We start from the raw sequence: 22,296 nt of genomic DNA on the forward strand, positions 1-22,296 counted from the left end.
GATCATCCTTTTAAAGGAGAATTCCGGTGTGATATTGACCTAAAGTGTATCGAAACATGATACCGAGTGTGAACGTATGTCTCATAGCCCATCTCGGCTTGTCCCCTGCACTCCAAAATCTGGCGCTAGTTAGCCGATGCTACCAACATCTTTTTCAATAGTGGTGCTTCGGCATCGGGCTAGCCATGCAAATAAATCACTGTTTTACACCCATTTACGAGGCTCAATGTATCTCCACACTTCATTGGTAGACTTCCGAGGGCCCTGACATTTAAAACGAGACATTGAGAACTTTGAAAAAGCACTGGTAGTTTACTTACAAGACGATTTATACAGACAGTATTTTCACGAAGTTTAGCGTTTGCAGCCATCTTGAATTTAGTCACGATAAGTCGAGCAACGAGTAAGAATGAACAGGTATGATAAGGGATCAGATTCCAAAAATAATTCAGTGGAAATGCATGGATTCCAGTTTCTTCAGTAGCAGCAACTGGAATCCATGCATTTCCACTGAATTATTTTTGGAATCTGATCCCTTATCATACCTGTTCATTCTTACTCGTTGCTCGACTTATCGTGACTAAATTCAAGATGGCTGCAAACGTTAAACTTCGTGAAGATACTGTCTGTATAAATCGTCTTGTAAGTAAACTACCAGTGCTTTTTCAAAGTTCTCAATGTCTCGTTTTAAATGTCAGGGCCCTAGGAAGTCTACCAATGAAGTGTGGAGATACATTGAGCCTCGTAAATGGGTGTAAAACAGTGATTTATTTGCATGGCTAGCCCGATGCCGAAGCACCACTACTGAAAAAGTTGTTGGTAGCATCGGCTAACTAGCGCCAGATTTTGGAGTGCAGGGGACAAGTCGAGATGGGCTATGAGACATACGTTCACACTCGGTATCATGTTTCAATACACTTTAGGTCAATATCACACCGGAATTCTCCTTTAAGTGACTGCAAGTTTATGGTTAAGCTTAGCCTAGCCTACTGCCTTTGATAGACAACCTGCCCTGGACACGTTTTCACGATCACTCTGTCTGTCGGTGGTTTCTGTAAGACCATCACGGTTTAGGTACAGCATAATGGAAACATCTGTTCAAATAAAACTGTTCTCAGTGTGATCTCACTTGATTGAATCAGTGAACACTGCACGGCCGGGGATCCTTTCGAACCAACCCTAAATCTCGGGTACAAACAAGCCATTCAAAATGGGATGTGCCACCTCATCATAGGAGTTACATTCATGCGGAGTCGGATTTGCTCTCCTGTTCGCACACATGAACAATTCATATTATTAACGCGGTATTTAAAGCAAAAATGAAAACATGTGTATGGTAATACATGTATTTCACATATTTAACAATGGTATTGAAAGTTCCTAATGATAACAGGACAACCCCTTCTTGCAAAGTTGGTACCGTCCATACTACAGCTGATCGGCCTCGACCCCCCGGTGCGGTCCATCGGACTGTCCGCGGCCGTTTTTAATTTTGAAATAATAGAGTTTACAATTTATAGATACCCACGACAGCCTTTATTATCGACGCATACATCATTGCTTTATTTAATTGCCAAGGATAACTTTTGGGGGCATTTTTGTTAATACTTGGACGAGGAATCCCCTTCAAAACAATCAGGCCGTGAACCCATCCTCGGTCTCTCATAAGAAGTCTGATTTTCTGACAGCTAACTAACGTTATGGGAGACACAGGCAGTGAAAGGAGCAAGCCACCCACCATACCACCACGATGTCCTTGTGGATTCTGGGGGTAAGACTCTTAAACTGTTTGTCTTGGCGATATTGGTTTGAAATGTAGTTTAGCAAGATGCTAACGTAAGCCAATGACAAGGGGAAATGGCTAGCTTGCTAGCGAGTCAGCTAACGTATGCTAGGTAGAGCTACGACCAGCTAGCGCTAGCTAGCTCATCAGCCGGAGGCCACTGTCAGTTTGTCGTTGTCAGTATTCCATTGTTGTTTTGTGTTCTAGGCCAGAGGAGGGGGTGGGGAATGTATCCAAATAAAGAATTTCTGAAGCAGCTATTCTCGCCAGCTAGTGAGCGTGTCTGCCATTCATCTTACTCAGAGAAATATCTCGTCATGTCCGATAATGACTTGAGATAAAATAAACGTTTAGCGGCATGTGAAGTGTAAGCTAACGTCGATAAGCTAACTTTTATTGTTAACGTTGTCTGATTTTGCTCTTAGATCATTTGAATTGAGTCGGAAGACGGAGTCGTAAATTCTGTTTGATCAGCTGTCACCCATTCTAACCTGTTGGGCAGGGGTTGTAAGCTCCAGCTTCGCTTAATCTAATACAGGTATTAACCACTGTCTATGGTATTAACAGTACACCGCCCGGATAACAGCCGACTGTGCCAGAGCTAGTCTGCTAGCTACCATTTTACGGTGTATCTGACGGTAACGTTAGTTGGGTGGTATTATGCTGATATTTATCTCATCATGAATTACACTCACGCTTCACTAGCCAACGCCATAGCAATCCAAAAGCATAATTACATGATTGCATGGGCGACTACTGGACCTTCCGGTTTTGGCATTAAACATAATGGGAGTCATGGCGCTGTTGTTTAAGTACATGGTAAATCCGTGTGTAAAGGATTGCCAAACAATTAAAGGGGGATACCGACACGTGATCCGAAGTGGGCGTATTAAAACAATATAATCAACGTCTGCATTTTTGACTTTTTCAAGTAGTAAGCTACCAGAAACTGCAGTGTTCTAGTGAAGGACATAACAATCGATTTAGAAATATGTATGTAGCCGTTTTGTTTACTCCAATTAATAATCAATATTGCATTTTATCCAAACCTGGCAGGAAAATGCCATCACGAGGGAATCCCAGGTTAGAACAACCATGAGCCAGTGGAAAGTTTTACATTATGATGTGCTTATGGAAAAAAGTTCTCTGTTGTAGGCTATTTTAGAGCAGGCTAATAGACTTTGTAGAAAATATGTTTCAGGCGTAGATTTAAAGTTGTAATGTTGAGTGTTTGCTCTGTTGATGTTTGCTGTTTTTGACTAGTTTACTTGATTGTCAGCTGCAATGTGCAAGCAGATAAAATGCCTGCAAATGACAGTTTGGTAACAGTGGATTGTCCCATCAAGTGATTTAACAGTCAGAAACTCTTCTGGCTCAGTCTTCTGGGGAGTTTGGCTGTACATTTTTATTTATTAAATGTACAGGATGAATAGCAACAATTTAACAATAAGAACAAAAACAACAGTGATATTATTATTATTATTATTATTATTGGATGTGGGCTAATGATAATAGTGTCATATTAATTAATTCAGAAATATTTTGTTGTAGTCAGTCTGACCTGGAGGTAGTGGTCATAAAATTACAAATTTAAATTGCGATTGAAACAGTTCAGACTTCATGTTTTAAGTCACAGAGGTAAGAAAAGCAGGCCTCCTAACCCGGTAAGGACGTGGCAAGCTATTAGAACGTTCATCTTAACAAAGCTCTTTTTCACAGCATCCTCCACATTACCTCTTATTGAGTGGATTCAATTATGTGCATATGAATTTGCCCCCTCTCTGTCACCACCTGAACCACAGCAAATTAATGGGTCCAAAAATTAAATCAAACAATATGATCAGTTGTGAAAATTTTCAGACAATATTATAGGGGGGGAAAAAACATCCCAGGTTTTCAGCAAGGTGGCACCTGAGTCTTTTAAAAAGCTGGAAAGGGCCTAACATATTACAGCGGTAATGAGTGAGAAAGGTATATAGGGCCTTCGTGCCGCATCGAATATTCGGAAATTCCGACCTCCGATAGAGGAAAAATGACTTGAACGCAAAGTCGGGTCGGATTTTTTGCTCGGAGACTCGTACGGAAGTTTTGTGCCCTGAGGTATCCGACTTGACGTCACTATCATACTCTTCACGGCGGCCTCCCTTGCAACAACACAAGAGGCGAATTTCACTCTCATTACAAATAGGCAAGGTAATTTATCCCTAAATTAACACTACAGATAGAAACACTCACCCGAGACATTTTCCGCTTGCTAAAACATAGTGAGCAGTCTTAATAACTTATTTATGCATTTCCTGTATTTGTTTTCCGAGCTGATCACATGAACACTCTTTTCTCCGAGGTCGGGGTTTTTAAAGTCGGGTCCTCAAAGCTTACGAACGGCATGAAGGTGCTATTAGGTCTACAGTCTTTCATGATCATAAGCAAAAAAAGTGGATGTAAAAACTTAACCAGAGACTGTTTAATGAGGAGACACAGCACTCAAAACATCCTCCATAGAAAAATGCATGGGCTTAGTTGGTAACGCCAATATGGCAGTTGTCTACGCATATCACACCCCTTCCGCGGCAAAACGTTGACATGTGAATACATTGAGCCAATCATGTGCTATGTTGTGAATACATTGAGCCAATAATGTGGTGTGTTGTGAAGACATCGTGCCAATCATGTGTTGTGATCTCGCCACTGGAGCAAGATTGCAGTAGATTGGTGTTGTGAAGCCTTGCACACGCGCATTTCTGCCGAGATGGATGCCCGATGAGTGCCCAAAAAGCGTTGCCATATGGCCGCCGAGTGGAGGGACTTGCCTAAAAGGACTTTGACTTAACTCACTCCAAGCTTAAAGGTGCCTTCCAAGCTTATTGGATGACTTTAGTCAAGATCAGCAAGGCTAACTTTCTAATTTACTATTGTTTTCACCCATAGAGGTGTTGAGACTCTAGCCTGTCACAGCTACAGCAGAGATGTTAATCAGTAGAGTGGGAGTAGTTTTATCTCATTAATAGAAATTGTGGAAGACTTTTTTTTTAAAAGGGTATCCATTGTGTGAAGTTACACAACACTTCTATTTGGCAACAGAACTTCAAAAAGGAACATGGCTGTATGAAACAATTAACTGTGTCAAAGAGTGGAAAGGAAAGCACTGTGATGTACATTTTCGGCAAGTTATGCTGCAGTCAATTACCCAACACGCCCAACCCTACTTATGGATGCCTATTGACCCAGATAGGCACATGACTAGATGTTTTAAAATCTTGAGCAGTAGGGGTGGGCGAGAGAGCCTTCATTCGCCCCGTAATGAGTCATTTAACCATATACCGACTTACGAAGATGATTAATTAACTCGAAAACGTTGCCTGGTGTCCCTTTTAAAGTAAACTAAAGTAACTCCAGCAGCTGTTAGCTTCTGAGGCCTTGTAACCCTGCTGACTGCTGAATAGTGTGTCTGGCCTCCAGAGGCAAGTGGCAGTCGAGTTTTATCTGTTGGCAGCTGGTTTCCTCTCCCAGCAACAACCTCTGTGTGTGTGTGTGTGTGTGTGTGTGTGTGTGTGTGTGTGTGTGTGTGTGTGTGTGTGTGTGTGTGTGTGTGTGTGTGTGTGTGTGTGTGTGTGTGTGTGTGTGTGTTTGCCAATGTGTGGGTTGGTGGTGCTTAGCAGCCTCCCTTGCCTTCCCTCCCTCTCCCCTTCTGATTTCCCTCAAGAAGGTGAGCTGAGGTGTGCGTGGTGCAGGCTTGATTGGCGCTTCAGCCGCAGCTCATAAGCCTTAATTGCGGATGACATTTAGCAGGAGATGTCAAATTAATCCTACCGGCCTTGTTATCCCCCTTGAGAGCGTCTGCCTTGATTGGATTGGAGTGATGTGGATGAGAAAGGGAGAGGAGACAGGCACGGGGGGTGAGAGAGAGTGTAAAGAGAGAGATGGACACGAGAGAGAGAACTTATATTTGTTTTCTTCCCTTTGTCTTTCTGTCTACTCTCCTTGCCTCACACATCAGATAGTTTTAATCCAGGTTAGACATATTGTGTAACATTAACTAGCCTATAGCAAATAATGAAAATGACATAGGCTGAAAACTGAAGGTCTGGACACAGGTGGATTCTGTTTCCATCACAAAAGCTATTTGTGTGTGTCGTGACTATCAGTGGACCAAAAGTCTTCCCTTCACTTTGAAGGTAGATAGATAGATAGATAGATAGATACTTTATTGATCCCCAGTGGAAATTCAAGGTCACAGTAGCATACCGTCAACACACACACACACACACATTCACTAACAGCAGAAAGTAATTAAAAGTATATAATATAAAAACACAACTAAGCAATAGGGACAGAAGATAAATATATACTAAAATACAAATTATACTAAATAATACAATTCTAAAAAAAACAGTATCCACATAGTGGGTGATTAATCAAACAAGATGCGCTTGCAATGACTGAGGCAGGGACTGAGCCTGTGATTCTCTGTGCATAAGGTAAGGTAAGGTGTTCTGTGTGAATGAGTGTCAGGGTGATGGTGCAAATGAGTAAGTGCAACAGTGCAAGAATAAAATCTATATATATATATATATATATATATATATATATATATATATATATATATATATATATATATATATATATATATAACTATATTAAGGAAGGTATAAGTGTGGTCACAGTTCGGCTGTGGCATGGAGGGAGGGGTTGTGCATATGTGCTAATATAGCACGCAAACAGTGAGGCAGAAGACAGTGGTAAAAAGTGGCTAGTGGACAGACAGTTCAAGACATGGAGGTGGTGAGGTGGCAGACAGACTATGCGGAGAAGTCTATTTCTCCTGTCATGTCTAAAGACAGGTCATGTCTAAAAAGAGACCACTCCCTGATGGCAACCCACCCAGAACTCCCCTCTCTGCGAGGGCAAGAGCCTCTATATAGTGACTGCAATAGACTTTGTTAGAGCTTATCTGATTAATCATTTTATTTCTACCATTTACGACAGTGACGGAAGACTGGAACTCCATTAAGTTTTCTCAGCCATTATCTGTGTGAGCCCCTAGTGTGTGGTTTTCATCAAAGAGATTTGGTTTCAGCACAGATTGTTATTGTCATCTTCTAACAGACCATGTATCTATGGAGACAGTTTTGTGAAGGTCTAGTGGGCAAAAGTGTATGAATAGAAGACAAGTTATTCAGAATTGTTGGATCTTGGATGAGGATCCATGTTTTTTAACACTCACATATTTGGCTGACATTTGTCCTGTTATTGTCTTCACTCCCAGAGGAGTGTCCAGTTTGCTGATTTTCATGCCGTACCTGGCCAAGTTGATAATGTTCATTTGGTGTTTAAACTCCTTGTCAGATCTGAAAAACGCATAATTGATTTCCCCAGGATATCTTTTATAACAGATCAGTCCTTACAGTAGCCTGCTAACAGGTATGGATCTCTCCCCCCATCCAAAAGGGAGGCCCTTCCATGCAACTGACAACCACCCTGTTGTTCTCTTCAATGCAAAATCATTAGTCACTCTTGATTTGGTTGCGGAATGCCCGGGGGACAAATATATGATGCATGCGTGACAAGAGAAGTCCACACTCATGAGAAGGTACGCGTGAGCGTGCTAGTGGTCACGTCTAATCTCACACCCTACAGCTACACGTGCTCTGCAGCTGCTGTGGGCAGACTTTGTGTTCTGGCAACACCAAATAGCTTGGATAGGTTTCCTTGTAGAGGTATTTGGTGTGTATAGTAATAAAGTAGGCGGCTACTTGTGATTTATTCTTCTTATTTATTTATTTCGTTTGAGTTCGCGCACACACTCTTTATGCTGGCCAAGTGGAGATACTGTGTCATCTGATATTCATTATGGTCTTCCTGCAATGCTCAGTCTTTTACACTGATTTAGAAAAGAATTGCAGGTCAATTGAATACCAAAAAAGACACATTAGGTTAATTAGGTTTTAGGCTTCATTAGGTTTAGACTAACATATTTAAGGAGAAATGCAGAACTATATGTTGGTATCAATTTCGTGTGAGTTCCACTTGGCAAACAATTTTTTTTCTCTGGATGTAGAACACAGGATCCAAAGAGGTGTACAGTTTTGACTGCGTAATTGACGTGAACCCATCCTCACCCGTGTTCCTGTTTATGCCCACCACTGAGCATCCGTCTCCTGTGTTGACAGTTCTGGACTGACAGACTTCCCAATCAGGCCCTTATTAATGCACCATCCATCCTTAGACACACACACACACACACACACACACACCACCTCAACCCCCCCCTCCCCTTCCCACCAATAGAGTCCTACTGCTCTGGTAAAGTGCCAAGTGCACTCCCCACGCCACTCCTCCAGCACCTCCTAAATATGCATGACCCCCCTCCCCATAACCACCCTGGTGGGTTCTCACACCCCCGGCCTCTCTGGAGCCTCCATATGCCTCAGCGATGATTGGTGCGGTGATTATGATTACGACTGATTTTGATGAGGGATGATTGTTGTTGCTGTAGCGGCAGATTACCTGTCTCCCTCCGAAACATGTCTGCGCAGTTGTTGTCCAGAAGAAAGAGTGACATTAGCACCTTCCCGCCCAGCACCCCGCACCCTCACCACCTCTCCCCCCCCATCTCAAGCCCAGCACCGAGTTTACTGTGAAGGAGCAGAGATCCCAAATGAATGGGCTGCGTTGCATTCGCTGGTCAGAGTGGCGGATGAAGAAGGGCTTGGTGGTGTGTGAGCAGCTAAAAAGGACTCTCGATGGTCCCGCTGCGTTTTCGAGAGGGGCCGCTGCTTTTCACATACATTAGAGGATGAAGTGACTCTACGGCTTTATCCCCGCAAATCAGCAAAGCAAACAGACCTAGCCTAATCCCTGTGTGCAGCATCAGTGCAGCAAGAGGGCCCTGGCCCCCCAGCCACTTCAGAGGCTCCAAGAGAGTTCTCCAAAAGAGTGCCATTATTGCATCCCAGACACCCGCACTGGACAAATGTTTATGTTCAAGAATTAAGCACAAGACACCTGATTAAACAAATCACCACAGTAAAGGCCGATCTGGAGGGGACAAAACTGTATGTCTGCCTTTTGCCTGTTAAGTTGCTGAGCTAATCTTCTCCTCTTTCCACAGATCCAGCAAAACGATGAACCTCTGCTCGAAATGCTTCGCAGGTAAGCTCCACTCAGGACTATTTGGGTTGCAGCCTGGACATTTACAGTCTGGTCAATTTATTTGTATATTTAACCTCAGACCACCCCCATTTCTGTTGTTACAAGGGGAAGTCTATAGCAGCTTAGTTACTGTATTTAGGGATGTTGAGCTGAATATGGTCAAAACCAGCTTGTGAGGGAGAGTAGAGCTATTTTATATCTGAATGCTAAGGGCATTAACCTGTAGCTTTACACTAATGGAGCCCTTTTGACAAATGGACTGCACTATTGATAGCATTGGTCTCATAACTTCAAAATATATCTAGTCAAAGTTATAGTTTGTGCTTGCTTCCATGGTTTTGTGTGCCAGATGTGTCAAATGCTTCTGATGTTTGGAGCTAAAAGAGATTTCAGCAATAGCAGTTTGGGTTTCATTTTAATTCCTGCTTTAATCTACTATAATGACATATTAAGTTATTTAACAGGCCATGCAGGTAAACACTGAAATCCTCTCATTTGACCACAGTATGCCAGATTTCCTCAGTCTTTGCTGGGTAATTTTCTGCAAGCGTGTGGGTGTTTATGTGCCTTTTAATGTTTGCTCAGGAGGTTGCTTATTTCTGTCAGTGTGAGGGCTGCCAAGTCTCTCTGAACGGTGACTAATATGTAAACAAGCGGAGTATAGGAAGGCAGACTTGCACCTTCCAGCTTGGGGTTTGGCTGCACCACATTTTCCCTGTTGCTGTTCTCACAGTCTCTCTCTCTCTCTCTCTCTCTCTCTCTCTCTCTCTCTCTGACTCTCTCTCTCTCTCTCTCTCTGACTCTCTCTCTCTTGGCGTCTCTCTCCCTCCATTTATCTCTCTCCTTGTTTATTTCTCTCTTTCTCTCGTTTCCTCCTGTCCCTCTCCAGACATCCAGAAGAAGCAGCCAGACGAAGACTGCCCTCCAGAGCCCGAATCCAGCCCTAGCAATAACCAGTCAGCAGTCTTCTGTAGCGAGACGAACAGCAGCAGTAGCCAATCCCTGTTGTTGACACCGGTCAGCTCTGAGGTGCCCTCACAAGAAGACTCAGGAGCCACACCCCTCCCTGCACAGGAAGGTAATCAGTAGGCGATGTGTCTCAAATCATGCCCTACCTCCCCCTGATGCTAATACCCAGTGCTCTGCTGTTCTTCACAGATGCTGTCCAAGGTGTAGGATGCAAAGCTTGGCAGAGCATTTGAGACACTGTTGTTAAAAATACCTGGTCTTTTTGAAGGACATTGTTTGTTGTCTAGACAGACTAGGCACTGATGTTTCCTGTGCAAATCCATCCTAACAGGGTGGAAAGTGTTATTGCAATGATATTTCATCGCTGTGTTGGTGATCATTATATCATATTTCATGATATTCATATATATGTCATATTATATCATATTTCATCACTGTTTTGGTGATCGTTATTATGTACTGGATTAAATATCCATGACCAAAATAGTTCTGTGTATGGAAGTGGAATGGTTTGGTGGGATTGAATATTCAGTTGTTTTCCCCATTAATTCCAAAGTCAAGGATGTAGTTTAATAATGAATTGAAGAAATCATAAACATTTCAACCACTATAAGAGATGCAATAGGCCTTCGATTTAAAGGAGAATTCCGGTGTGATATTGGCCTAAAGTGGATTGAAACATGATACCGAGTGTGAACGTATGTCTCATAGCCCATCTCGGCTTGTCCCCTGCACTCCAAAATCTGGCGCTAGTTAGCCGATGCTACCAACAGCTTTTTCAATAGTGGTGCTTCGGCATCGGGCTAGCCATGCAAATAAATCACTGTTTTACACCCATTTACGAGGCTCAATGTATCTCCACACTTCATTGGTAGACTTCCGAGGGCCCTGACATTTAAAACGAGACATTGAGAACTTTGAAAAAGCACTGGTAGTTTACTTACAAGACGATTTATACAGACAGTATCTTCACGAAGTTTAGCGTTTGCAGCCATCTTGAATTTAGTCACGATAAGTCGAGCAACGAGTAAGAATGAACAGGTATGATAAGGGATCAGATTCCAAAAATAATTCAGTGGAAATGCATGGATTCCAGTTTCTTCTAGTAGCAGCAACTGGAATCCATGCATTTCCACTGAATTAATTATTAAATAAACAGTGATTTATTTGCATGGCTAGCCCGATGCCGAAGCACCACTATTGAAAAAGCTGTTGGTAGCATCGGCTAACTAGCGCCAGATTTTGGAGTGCAGGGGACAAGCCGAGATGGGCTATGAGACATACGTTCACACTCGGTATCATGTTTCAATACATTTTAGGTCAATATCACACCGGAATTCTCCTTTAAGATGAGAATTTGGACAGATTTTCAGGAATAATTGAATAGCTGTTATAGTACTTTATCTGTGGCTTAGCGGTCATTCTTCTCCAGGGGAATTCTCTCCTGTTTAACTGTAAGGGGATAAAACATGTCCAAACAATTCTGTAATTCCTCCAGTCTACAATGTCTTGATATAAATGGAGGTGGCTTTTCTGTCTACTAAAGATGAAAAGTGTCTGAGATGTGTCTGTGAGTTAATGATGTGAGAGTAAAAAGTGTTGGTTGCTCTTGTAAATAATTGGAGGTGTAGCTACATATATAGCTGAATAACATTAGAAGATGATGTGATGTGTTCCCTCACAAGATCTCATCAAAGAGCATGAAGAAGATCTAAATTGTTTGTGTCTGGTTTTTGTACTGCTGAGTCTGTCACTCCAGTTCATATGCCTTATGGACTTGATCTGGTTTAGATCATATTGAAGGACTCCAGCATTTCCCTACAGAACATTAAAAAGCTGTTATGGTGTTTTTGATGAATCACAATACCAACAATAGTGGTACTTTTTGGAACAAACCATGACTAATGAAAGTGCTCGGTGACACTGACCCCTATTATTGGGATGACGATACTGTAGGTCACAGAGATTAGATTTTCCAGATTTACCCTCTTCAGACCACCGTCAGATTGTCATGGAGATAGAGCTGTTAGCTACCAGATTTGGACTGAGTGAATGGTATCCTGAGGAGCTTTTCATAAGTTTCCTCCAGACCTCCTACTCTGTGTTTGACAGCAGAATGAAGCCGCGGCAGAAGTCTTTCAAAGATAGAAAGAGCCCTGCTTGTTGTACAATTCCCCCATCCTCCACTTGAAAAGAGGACCAATTTCCAGGGCTGAGCAGCCTACTGGATTTCTGACTTCCTCCACTGAGGAGGGGGGTTCTTGCGGCATTCCGTGCTTGGACAGGTTAAGTTGACCAGAGAAGGAAGTGACTCTTTGGAGTCTCTGACTCATATAATTCACTGCCCTCATCTTTTTCTCTTTTTGTTGCCCTAATAGAGGTAGACTATGGGAAGATCATTAGCGAGTGTGTCTTTTAGTGAGGTAGTGGTGTTTTTTTTTTTTTTTTTTTTTTCCCCTTCGTTTGAAGTCCTGTGGCTGGCCTCTCTGCACTGAATGGATATAATAATCGAAAAAGCACCAGTCTAAAATCTCCCTTTCTCAGAAGTGCTGCCATTGATTTGCGATATGATCATTTGCTTATGATTCTGATGAAATGTCTAAGAGGGAAAAAAAATGTGTGTACATGAAGGCCTTTTCCTGACCCCTATCTTTGTCTCTGTTGCAGAAGCCTCAAGCACAGACGCAGGCCACACCACTCTGTCCACTCCCACGAAACGACCTTGTGACTCTGGTATGCAACTCTGTTCTGTTACTTTCTAAGGCAATGCTCATCAACATGCATTTGAAATGATCCCATGACAATTTTAGACATTCTGGCCAATTACAGGGGAGAAGGTTTTTTCTTCATTGTACAGAAATTAGTTCTTCACATCTCTTAGCAATATGATAGAACTTTGTTTAAACTAATAGAATTAATATGGCCAGAGTGAGTTACTTTGCCACTGTCGCTTTGTGATGTTTAGTTTGATTCCAGCCTATAAGTGTTTCCCCCCCCAATTAGCTGTTTTCAAATGACAACATGTGGAAAACAATTCGTTCCTCTTTTACCTACTGTTAACATACAACAAATTAATTGGTAATGGACTAGATCTGTTTTCAGCCTCAACATTCCCTACCATTTCTTCATTTTAAATGTCCATTACCCATTGGGAATTAGCTGGATATTGAATAAAAATGCATCCCATGAAGTCCATTCAGTCAGAGGATTAAAGGGGGGAAAACGGCTTCAAGTAAGCCCAAGTGTTCTTGTGTTGTAACAGTAGTGGTGTAATGATTGTTTGAGAGGAGCTATCTCTTACTCGCTCATCATTAAGTGCCGTTAGGCTGCTGTGAGGAGACCATTGACATTTTCTTTTGAGATGGATACTATCGGGAGTCCCCTGACCACTGGTTGGAGTTTTGATGAGATTTATAAGAGAAAGGCATGTGATGGTGATCTTTGTGATCATCTTGTGATCATAGTGGTGGCTAAGTGGAAATATTCCCCTAGCCCTGGGCCTATATTCAGCCACCATGACCTTGAACTCTGTTAACCTTGAGTGTGGAATGAAAGGTAGCTGGGATTTTCTGTACATACATCAGAGATTTTATCATAACTTCATACTTATACCCATCTTAAAAGAGCCACTAGTAAATGTAATGCAAAATCATGTATAGTAGGGCTGTGTATTGACAAGAACCTCAATACGATACACATCATGGTACATGGGTCACGATAGAATACATCACAATATATTGCAATACAATACATATTGAAATATATTGCGATACTTTTTCACAGAAAATGTAAAAATAGAGTTGGAAGCACAATTTGCTGTGTACCGCCTGGACAGTATAATATGTAGATCACATTATACTGATAATTCAAATAGTAAAATGCTTTAATAAAATATATTGATATTTGGCGGCAGTGTTGATACGATATTGCGCAAGTGGCAATATGATATATCGATATTTCTACATTGACCTAATGTAAAACCTAGTATTGATGAATTCCATGAAGCATGTTGTAGTGGCAGTTGTGAATGTATCTCAATATTATATCATTTTGATATATTCATGTAGCCTGGATGATGCCTAGATGAGTTTTTCCATACTTTTTTCATACTTTCTTTGCCAATTGGCTTTATTTAACAAGCATTGAAGCTTGGAGCCAAGCTGAAAATAAAGTGGGGGAAAATAAGATCAAATGCTTAATTCAAGAACACCAATTGAACATCAATTGTATAAATGTTGTTGTTTAAACAGGAGTGAAAGAAATAAGTCTCAAGGGTGTCCTTTGGGGAGTGTTTGTAGCTTTTATGTAAATGAGTTTGACCATGAAAGTGTTGTTTAGACTACAATTACCACAAATTTACGCAGAGCACTGTATGAGCGTATGTGCATGTTTTCCTAAGTGTGTGTGTGTGTGTGTGTGTGTTTGCACATACATGTGTGTAATCTCTCTCTGTCTCTCTCTCTCACCCTCCTCTAGCCTCAGGCTCTCAGAGCGACGAGTCCCCAGAGAAGCGGGCGCGTGTGGCCTCGCCCTCGCCCTCGCCCTCCCCTTCGCTCGCCACCCTGGACGAGACCACAGCAGCCCCACGAGGGCCCAAGCAGAAGAACCGCAGACGTTGCCACCGCTGCCAGACCAAGCTGGAGCTGGTGCAGCAGGAGCTGGGCTCCTGTCGCTGTGGTAAGCGCCGCCTCATCCACAACCATAATGAAATTAGTTCCGGTCTCCTAAATAGGCGTGTCCATAACAATGACCTATGAGGATTCTAGGTCAGTGGTCCTTAATGTCGCAACAACATAAACTTTTCTCTGAATAAGCAATAAGAGAAGATCACTCTTTCGAACATGGAATAAATAATTACATTGGCCTGTTAATCGAGCTAGCTGCCTAGCTAATGTTAGCACAAGAAATTATTGTGAATAGGCACATGGCTAGTAATATTCGCTAGCTAGCTAGCTAGCTAGCAGCTAAGGACTTTGGTTGACTTTTTTTATATTGTTGCAAACTAACCTGAGCTAGAAAAATACATCTCAACTGATATCAGGAATGTTATCTAGCTTATTATCATTTAATTAAAAACAACACTCATCTATTTCAAATGTTACCTTGGTATTTGTTTGGGGTTAGGATCTACCAGTCTCCTAAAGGGGCGTGAGACAGATACTGGAAATAGCCCTGTTATGAATCGTCTCTGTTGCAGTAGAGGTCACATTCAACAATATGCTCTTATCAACATGATCAAAAATCGCTTTGTGTGTTGATTATTTGTCTATGGGTCTACTAGCTGTCCCAGAGCTCCCTTAAAAAAGAGATTTAATAGCTCAATGGGTCTCACCTGATAAAATAAAGGATAAATAAAAAATAAATAAAAACGGGAAAGACAGCTGACTGAATGCATATAACGTTATCGGCCCATACAATTCTAAACAGACACTGTGACCTTCTTGTCTATACTATATCATTTTTGACAGTCTCAGGCATTAGATAAAATCTTAAATTTAACAGTGGGATTTAGTTTCAGAGTAGTAATATACATTAGCCTGGGTTTTACCATGCTGCCTTACGCGCGTGATTTTATTCACGCTGCTAGGCAGCCTGGATTCTATGGACTTTGTTTTCACCTTAACGAAGGAACCAATCACAGAACGGAGGGAGGGCAGCAAAACGATGACGACACACCAAATCCGTTATGAGCTATGTACAGACGCATTTGATAGACATTCGTAGCGCCCAATCAACGGCTCTGGGCATTCGTAAACCACGTTTCAAATACGAGAAAATTATGTCTAGTTCAATGAGATGAGGTCTGACGTTAGCCAGGCTAAATACACATGACAGCACAGCTCTTTTTTTTGCTCTTTGATAGGTAAATAAATCGGAGACTACTGCCTGGATTGCCTCGGAGTGCTAACACTACGTAACATCACTAGCCAACTGGTTTCCCATAGTATTTTGTATTCTCCGACATATGATATATTATGCGAAAATATGCAAGTTTACACACAAAATGCCTGTCCAGTTGCTGCCACCATTTTCCTGCCATAACTTAGGCTCATGGACTAGAATCTTTGTAAACCAAGGGCTGGAGTGAAATATTAGTGAAATTCCAAAATAGTGGAAGCTGCTACAGTTGGAAAGGGATGGCCAACTCCATATTAATACCTATGGATTTAGAATGGGATGTCATTGCAGTGTGTGCATGTGTGTGTACAGTATATATCTGGTGCTTGTAGAACAGAATCTAGAATCGAAGTGTCCACACAAGCTGAAAATATCAATGTACAGTCGCTCTAAAATATAAATCAGCACATGGAACACAGCTAGCTCAACAGTAATTGAACATTTCTTAAAATCATTATGTTCTCATACAGACCTCCAAATGTGAGCCAAGTCTTCTTTTGGGTTGACATTAATTAAGGAGGTATTTGTCTTCTGTAGCCTAAATGCTAGGTCGTCAACTGTGCTAACACAGGAGATTGTGTGTGCGCACACTGAGGAAGGGAGAGCCGTTTCTAAAGTTTTTCAAGCAATTTGGCATGCAGCACAAATATCGCAGTGCTCTGTCTTCATTTTGTGACGTTGGCAAGTGCATCATCAGTTCAGTGGGCCTTTCTCTGGGTTAGTGCTGAAGGTGGATAACACGATAACGCATGCTTGTATCTAATCCATAACAGGGGATAATCTCTGTAGTACCACTATGAAAACACTACGGTTTGTCAGCACTCCTAAGCAGCATCTTTTATTTTTGGCTTGTGTGTGCGTACGCGCATACGCACCAGAGAGAGCAAGATAGAGACTCGATACAAGAAAAGTGTGTGTGTGAATGTGTGTCTGTGTATTCAGTAATCCAAGCAATGAGCTGGAGCATGGACTGATGTATGTGTGGGTTTATGCATGTGTTTATGCATGGTTAACTGCACCAAGATATCTCTTATTTGATATTTTGTGTGTGTGTGTGTGTGTGTGTGTGTTCATAAGGCCTGTGCGTGTGTTTGTGTTTGTGTGCGCGTGTGTTCATCAGACCTGTGTGTGCGTGTGTTCATCAGACCTGTGTGTGTGTGTGTGTGTATAATAACATAGAGGGTGTGTGTGTGTGTGTGTGTGTGTGTGTGTATAATAACATAGTGTGTGTGTGTGTGTGTGATGGTGGTGGTCTCCAGCTGTGCCTCCTCTTTTGTTCCTGCGCCGCCCCTTAATTGTGCTCGCTTTAACTGAAGGTTGTTTAATTGAAGCTTGTTGAGCTGTTAATCACTGCACACTCGTGTAACGAACTCGACCATGCTAATGAGTACATTACCACAGACACCCTAACGAGACTCTCTCTTGAACAAGGGATTAATGTCAGGCGTGTTATATTGCAGGACTGTGCCACCAACACCCCCCCCCCCCCCCCCCCCCCTCTCTCTGTCTGTCTTCTTTCCTCTTTCCGTCTGCAACTGCCATTCAGTCACTGGAAAAAGGGATATTTGCTGCTGCACTCCCTGTTTTGGTTTCAAGTAAAGCTGTGAAAGATTAAATCTTGATCATTCTTAGATGTTGGCTTTGCTGGGGCCCAAACATGGCTACTAATCGACACACCTACACATTTTCACAGATGACTTCTGTTTTAAAGGACATATATTCACTGCTCACTTTATTAGATACAGCCAATCATTTGGCAGCAACACAGGCTGGTATGAGTATTTTTCAGAAACTGCTGATCTGTGGGGATTTTTACGCACAACCATCTCTACAGTTTACAGATAATGATCTGAAAAGGAGAACATATATTGACAGTAGACAATTTGGTCTCAACTTTTATGCTGCAACATTCTGATGGTAGGGTCAGAATTTGGTGTCAAACAACATGAAAGCATGGATCCATCCTGCCTTGTATCAATGGTTCAGACTTGTAGTGGTGGTGTAATGTAGCCTGACGAGCCAGACCCACATTAAAATGTAGGGTCTGGGCACTCACCGTTCGCAGTGCTCAGTCCGAGGGGCGGGATAATCGGTTGTCTTTTCAAATTCCCGCTGCACGCAATAGGACAGCGTTGAGTCCCATGCGTTTTCCCCCCAGTGGAGCTAGTTGGCTAGTTCAAACTTTTGCCAACTTAAAACAAGCTTAACTCGTGTCACACTGTTGGCCAACAGCAACATCCATCTTCTTTGTTTTCAAGTAGCAGGGAATTCAAGCCAAACTGTTGCAACTCTGCCATCAATCATTATGTTAAGCCCGCCTAACGACTCTATACACGATTTGATTGGCCTGATAGAAGTTTAATTTTTCGAGCTCACAAGCCAACGGAAAGTTGCTAGACTAGCCCTGGAAGGAAATGTAATTTGCTGCCGCTAGGGTGCGTCTAGATTTCTAGGCTAGGTGTAATGGTCTGGGGGATATTTTCCTGGTAAACTTTGGGCCCCTTAGTACCAATTGAGCATAGTTTAAATGCCACAGCCTACCTGAGTATAGTTGCTGACCATCCCTTTATGACCAGTGTACCCAACCTCTGATGGCTACTTCCAGCAGAATAAGGCAGGGGATCACATTAGCCAGCGGCAGCGGCAAGTGTAACGCAACGCTCAGACCATAATAAGTTCTATCTCGTTCCTATGGTAACACAAACGGTTTGCCTTAACTCACAGTTGAATACGCTCGCGTTGCACTTTGAAAGTTTAGCCAAGTTCAGCGCTCAGCTTGCTCAACGCTAGCCTTACACCAGCGTTGCCACCGTTCCGCTGCCGAACCATAGAGAACAATAGGAAACCTCCCGCCTAATGCGCCATGTCACAAAGCTTGAATCATCTCAAACTGGTGTCTTGAACATGACGATCTCACGGGACTCAAATGGCCTCTGCAGTCACCAGATACCAACACTATCAGGTATTAATAAAGTGGCACGTGAGTGTACTGTATATTTAGGTCGATGTTTTACTTGCTAATCATCAATTTTCATTACGCTGTGTGTTAATGATCCCACATCAATTAAAAGCAGCAACAAGCTCACTGTGGACGAAGGCTTTAGCTTGCACTTGTAAGCCTCTTTGGATACTAGCCGGCCTTGCATGCAGTTGGCTGTTTTTGGACACGCAACAGCCCCTCTTGTTAAAACCAGTGGTCAATTAGTGCAGGCTTTTGGTCATGTCCCTGAGATGGCGAGGGTAGTGCAGGCTTATGAAGGATGAGAAATTAGTTGTGGTTGTTGCACTTCAGGCACTAGTTTTGTATGAGCTTCCAACCAAAGTGCTATTCGACCCCACTTAATACAGCACACTTAATATAACCAGGCCATATGACTGATGAGGTGACCTTTTAAAAAAAAAAAAAAAAAAAAGAAAGAAAAAAAACGCTTCCGCTGTTCCGCTTTTAAATGTGCCTTCTTATTCTGTTCAAAATCATTGCACAGATGGATAATCAACATGGAGCTCCTTTGAATGAAACCAAAGGAAATTCTCAGGAAATCCAAATAGGGTCTGTGCTCAGGCAGCAAGCTGGGCGTCTGCTGGCCAGCTGCAGGACTGTCACCAAATCTATGTTCTCCTCCTCACCCCTCTCCCTCTTTTTTATCTCTCCTTTTCTCTATCCCTCTCTCCTTCTGCAGGGTACGTGTTCTGCATGCTCCACCGGCTCCCCGAGCAGCACGACTGCTTGTTTGACCACCTGGGCCGGGGCCGCGAGGAGGCTGTGCTCAAGATGGTCAAGCTGGACCGCAAGGTGGGCCGCTCGTGCCAGCGTATCGGCGAGGAGTGCTCCTGAGGCGGCTGCAGGGCCAGGGGGGCGGTCGGACGGACGGACGGACGGATGGATGGATGGATGGATGGATGCTGGAAAACAGGAGGGAGGGATGGAAGAGAGAGAGGGAGGGAGGGAGGAGAGTGGGAGGAATGAGGAAGATCGTAATGATCCACACTATGAATGCATTCAAACCCACCCCACAACACGGCCCAGCCACCATACACAAACTATCTCTCTGTCTCTCTTTCTCACACATATACACATACATACACACACACACACACACACACACACACCATGTGCTGCAGAACTCTTCCCTCCACGACGAGAAACGCATCCTGCCTCCTGTCTCTGTCAGTGCACCTCTTGACTCCACCCTGTCTGAGACCTTAACCTCTGACCTTTTGACCTGTGTCCTGTCATCTGCATGCCCTCGCCACCCCTACCACCCCACTAGCCCCTCTTGCCCCCCTGCTCTCGGCCTTAACTGTCCACTGCCCAGTAACACAGTTGCCTCTTGCCCTCCTCCAGCTCTGCTCCTGCTGAACCTAGAGGACTGGGTGGGTCAGGGATCCTGCTGTGGCCACAGCTAGGGCGGTGCTCATGCGTCATGCCCCCTCCCTGTCTGTCTCTCAACCTAAACCTCTCGTGTGTGTGTGTGTGTGTGTGTGTGTGTCTGTGTCTGTGTCTCACCCACTCCTCTCTGATCAGTGTTTACACGGGAAAACAGGGGTCAGCAGTCCTAATTGGACACACACAGATACATACATACAGACATACAAGGAAAAACCCTCTGCACTAGTCTGACCATAATACACACACACACACACACACACATATGCATACTGCTGTTACCTCCTGTGTGCTTGGTCACTCGAGCTGCTTTGACACCTCCTAACCTCTCTCCTTTCCCTCTTGTTTGACCCTCTATGCAACCCGCCAACAAGTGTGTGTGTGTATGGTTGTTTAATTCAGTGGTTTGTGTTCTCTCTGAAAGGACCCCCCCTCCCCCTCCTCCTCCTTATCCGATCACCGCTCTCTACTGACGGGTGGAGTTCTTCCCTTGCTCTGTCTCTCTCGCTGAGGCCTGGGTTTGGGGTGTTGGCTAGATTCAGGTGGAGAACCCCCCCCCCCACCCCACTCAAGCCTCTGAGCGGACGGAGTCTCTCAGGCATCAGCGCCAACCCCCACCCCCTGCTCCATCCACACAATATGCAGACAAGCAGCTCCACAGCTGTGCCTGTGTCAAGACCTGCGCATGGTTCTCCTCTCTGTCTGTTTGTCTGTCTGTCATACACACATTTACATTTTCACTCACTTCACACACACGTGCACGTTTTTTTTTTTTTTTGTCAAACACATCTGAGACCGTGTGGGGAGCTGAAGGACTGAAGCAGAATCAGACAGCACCCAGTAGATTTTTTTTCCCTTCATTTGGAACAGGACCTCAGCTAGAGGATCATGGAAGCTGAGGTCTCCATGCTTTGCCATGTGCTTTTCAGAACTGAATGAATCTGCTCAGACTACATCTCCCATCAGCCACCATGGCGGAGTCTCTGCCCTCCACGTGCCAGCCTTCCTCTTAAGAGCTGCCCTATAACCTCTGGGATTTGTATTTCTTACTGTATATTTGGGTTGCCATTTCCGTTGTCTTGCCCTCTCCACGTTGCTGCTTGCCACTCGGTTGTTTTTCTCTGATGCTTTGTCTGGAACTCTCATGCCTACCCTTTCTCTGTTGTCTACGTTGTCTCTCCCCTTTACACACCCACATACACATACAGACACACTTACACTCTCATGCGCACACACACATACACACACCCACATACACATACAGACACACTTACACTCTCATGCGCACACACACATACACACACACACACACACACACATACACACACACACCCACACATATACTTACACTCTCATGCGCACACACACTCTCTCCTGCCTTCTGTTTTTCCAGACAGTGTCTCAGGCTCCCCCCCCTCTTTCTCTCTCTCTCTTTCTCTTTCTCTGTGTGTGCTGAAAACTCTCTGCCTCTATTGATTTCTTTGACTCTCTCCCTCTTTGCTACCCCCTCTGCTGCTCTCCCCTCGGCCAGCGCAAGGGGACACAGAAGGGCAGTCATGCCCGAGCAAGGGCCACGGGTTCGACGGGTGTGTGCAGTTTCAACGGAGACATGAGTAGGGACAGGTGGGTGGTCGCAGGGCTCGGCGAGTTCATCGAAAGTGTGCTGGATCTTCCTGCACCTCTTTTACTTTAAGCTGTTTCTCCTTTTTGTTTTGGATGAGTTGAGGTGCAATGGAAGACGGGAATTGATATATCCTGTAACCCCCCCCCCCCCCCCCCCATTGTGGAAATGGACAAACCGAATGCGAATGGGGAAACAACAGGATGAGAAATGAATATCCTATTATCTTATTTACCTCTCTGTGTTTTTTCAGATTAACAATCACCCGTAGAGAATAGAATGGCTTTTCTTTCCTTTTTTTGTTTTTCCTTTTAAGTTAACGTTGTAAAAAAAAATGGATAAAAGAATTCTGTAGCCTATCTTTATGGTTTCTCTTTTGGTTTTATTCCTTATTTGTTCCTATTTTCCTCTTTTTACTTTTGTTGAAAAATAATAAAACTGGATAAGAGGAGTGTGTGTGTGTGTGTGTAAGTGCTGTTCATTAGG

The 22,296-nt window shown here is 43.4% G+C and overlaps 1 protein-coding gene across 1 annotated transcript; it reads left to right on the top strand.

Annotated features, from left to right (window-relative positions):
- Positions 1-1,419: 1,419 nt before the first annotated feature.
- Positions 1,420-21,479, top strand: zfand3 (zinc finger, AN1-type domain 3). The gene is made up of 6 exons (XM_042071515.1): positions 1,420-1,771; positions 8,895-8,935; positions 9,825-10,013; positions 12,572-12,637; positions 14,381-14,581; positions 19,483-21,479. The coding sequence occupies exons 1-6, from the start codon at positions 1,701-1,703 to the stop codon at positions 19,635-19,637; spliced, it is 723 nt and encodes a 240-aa protein (XP_041927449.1). The 5' UTR covers positions 1,420-1,700; the 3' UTR covers positions 19,638-21,479.
- The last annotated feature ends 817 nt before the right edge of the window (positions 21,480-22,296 follow it).

The sequence above is a fragment of the Alosa sapidissima genome, chromosome 19, assembly GCF_018492685.1.
Source record: "Alosa sapidissima isolate fAloSap1 chromosome 19, fAloSap1.pri, whole genome shotgun sequence".
Taxonomy (NCBI): Eukaryota; Metazoa; Chordata; class Actinopteri; order Clupeiformes; family Clupeidae; genus Alosa; species Alosa sapidissima.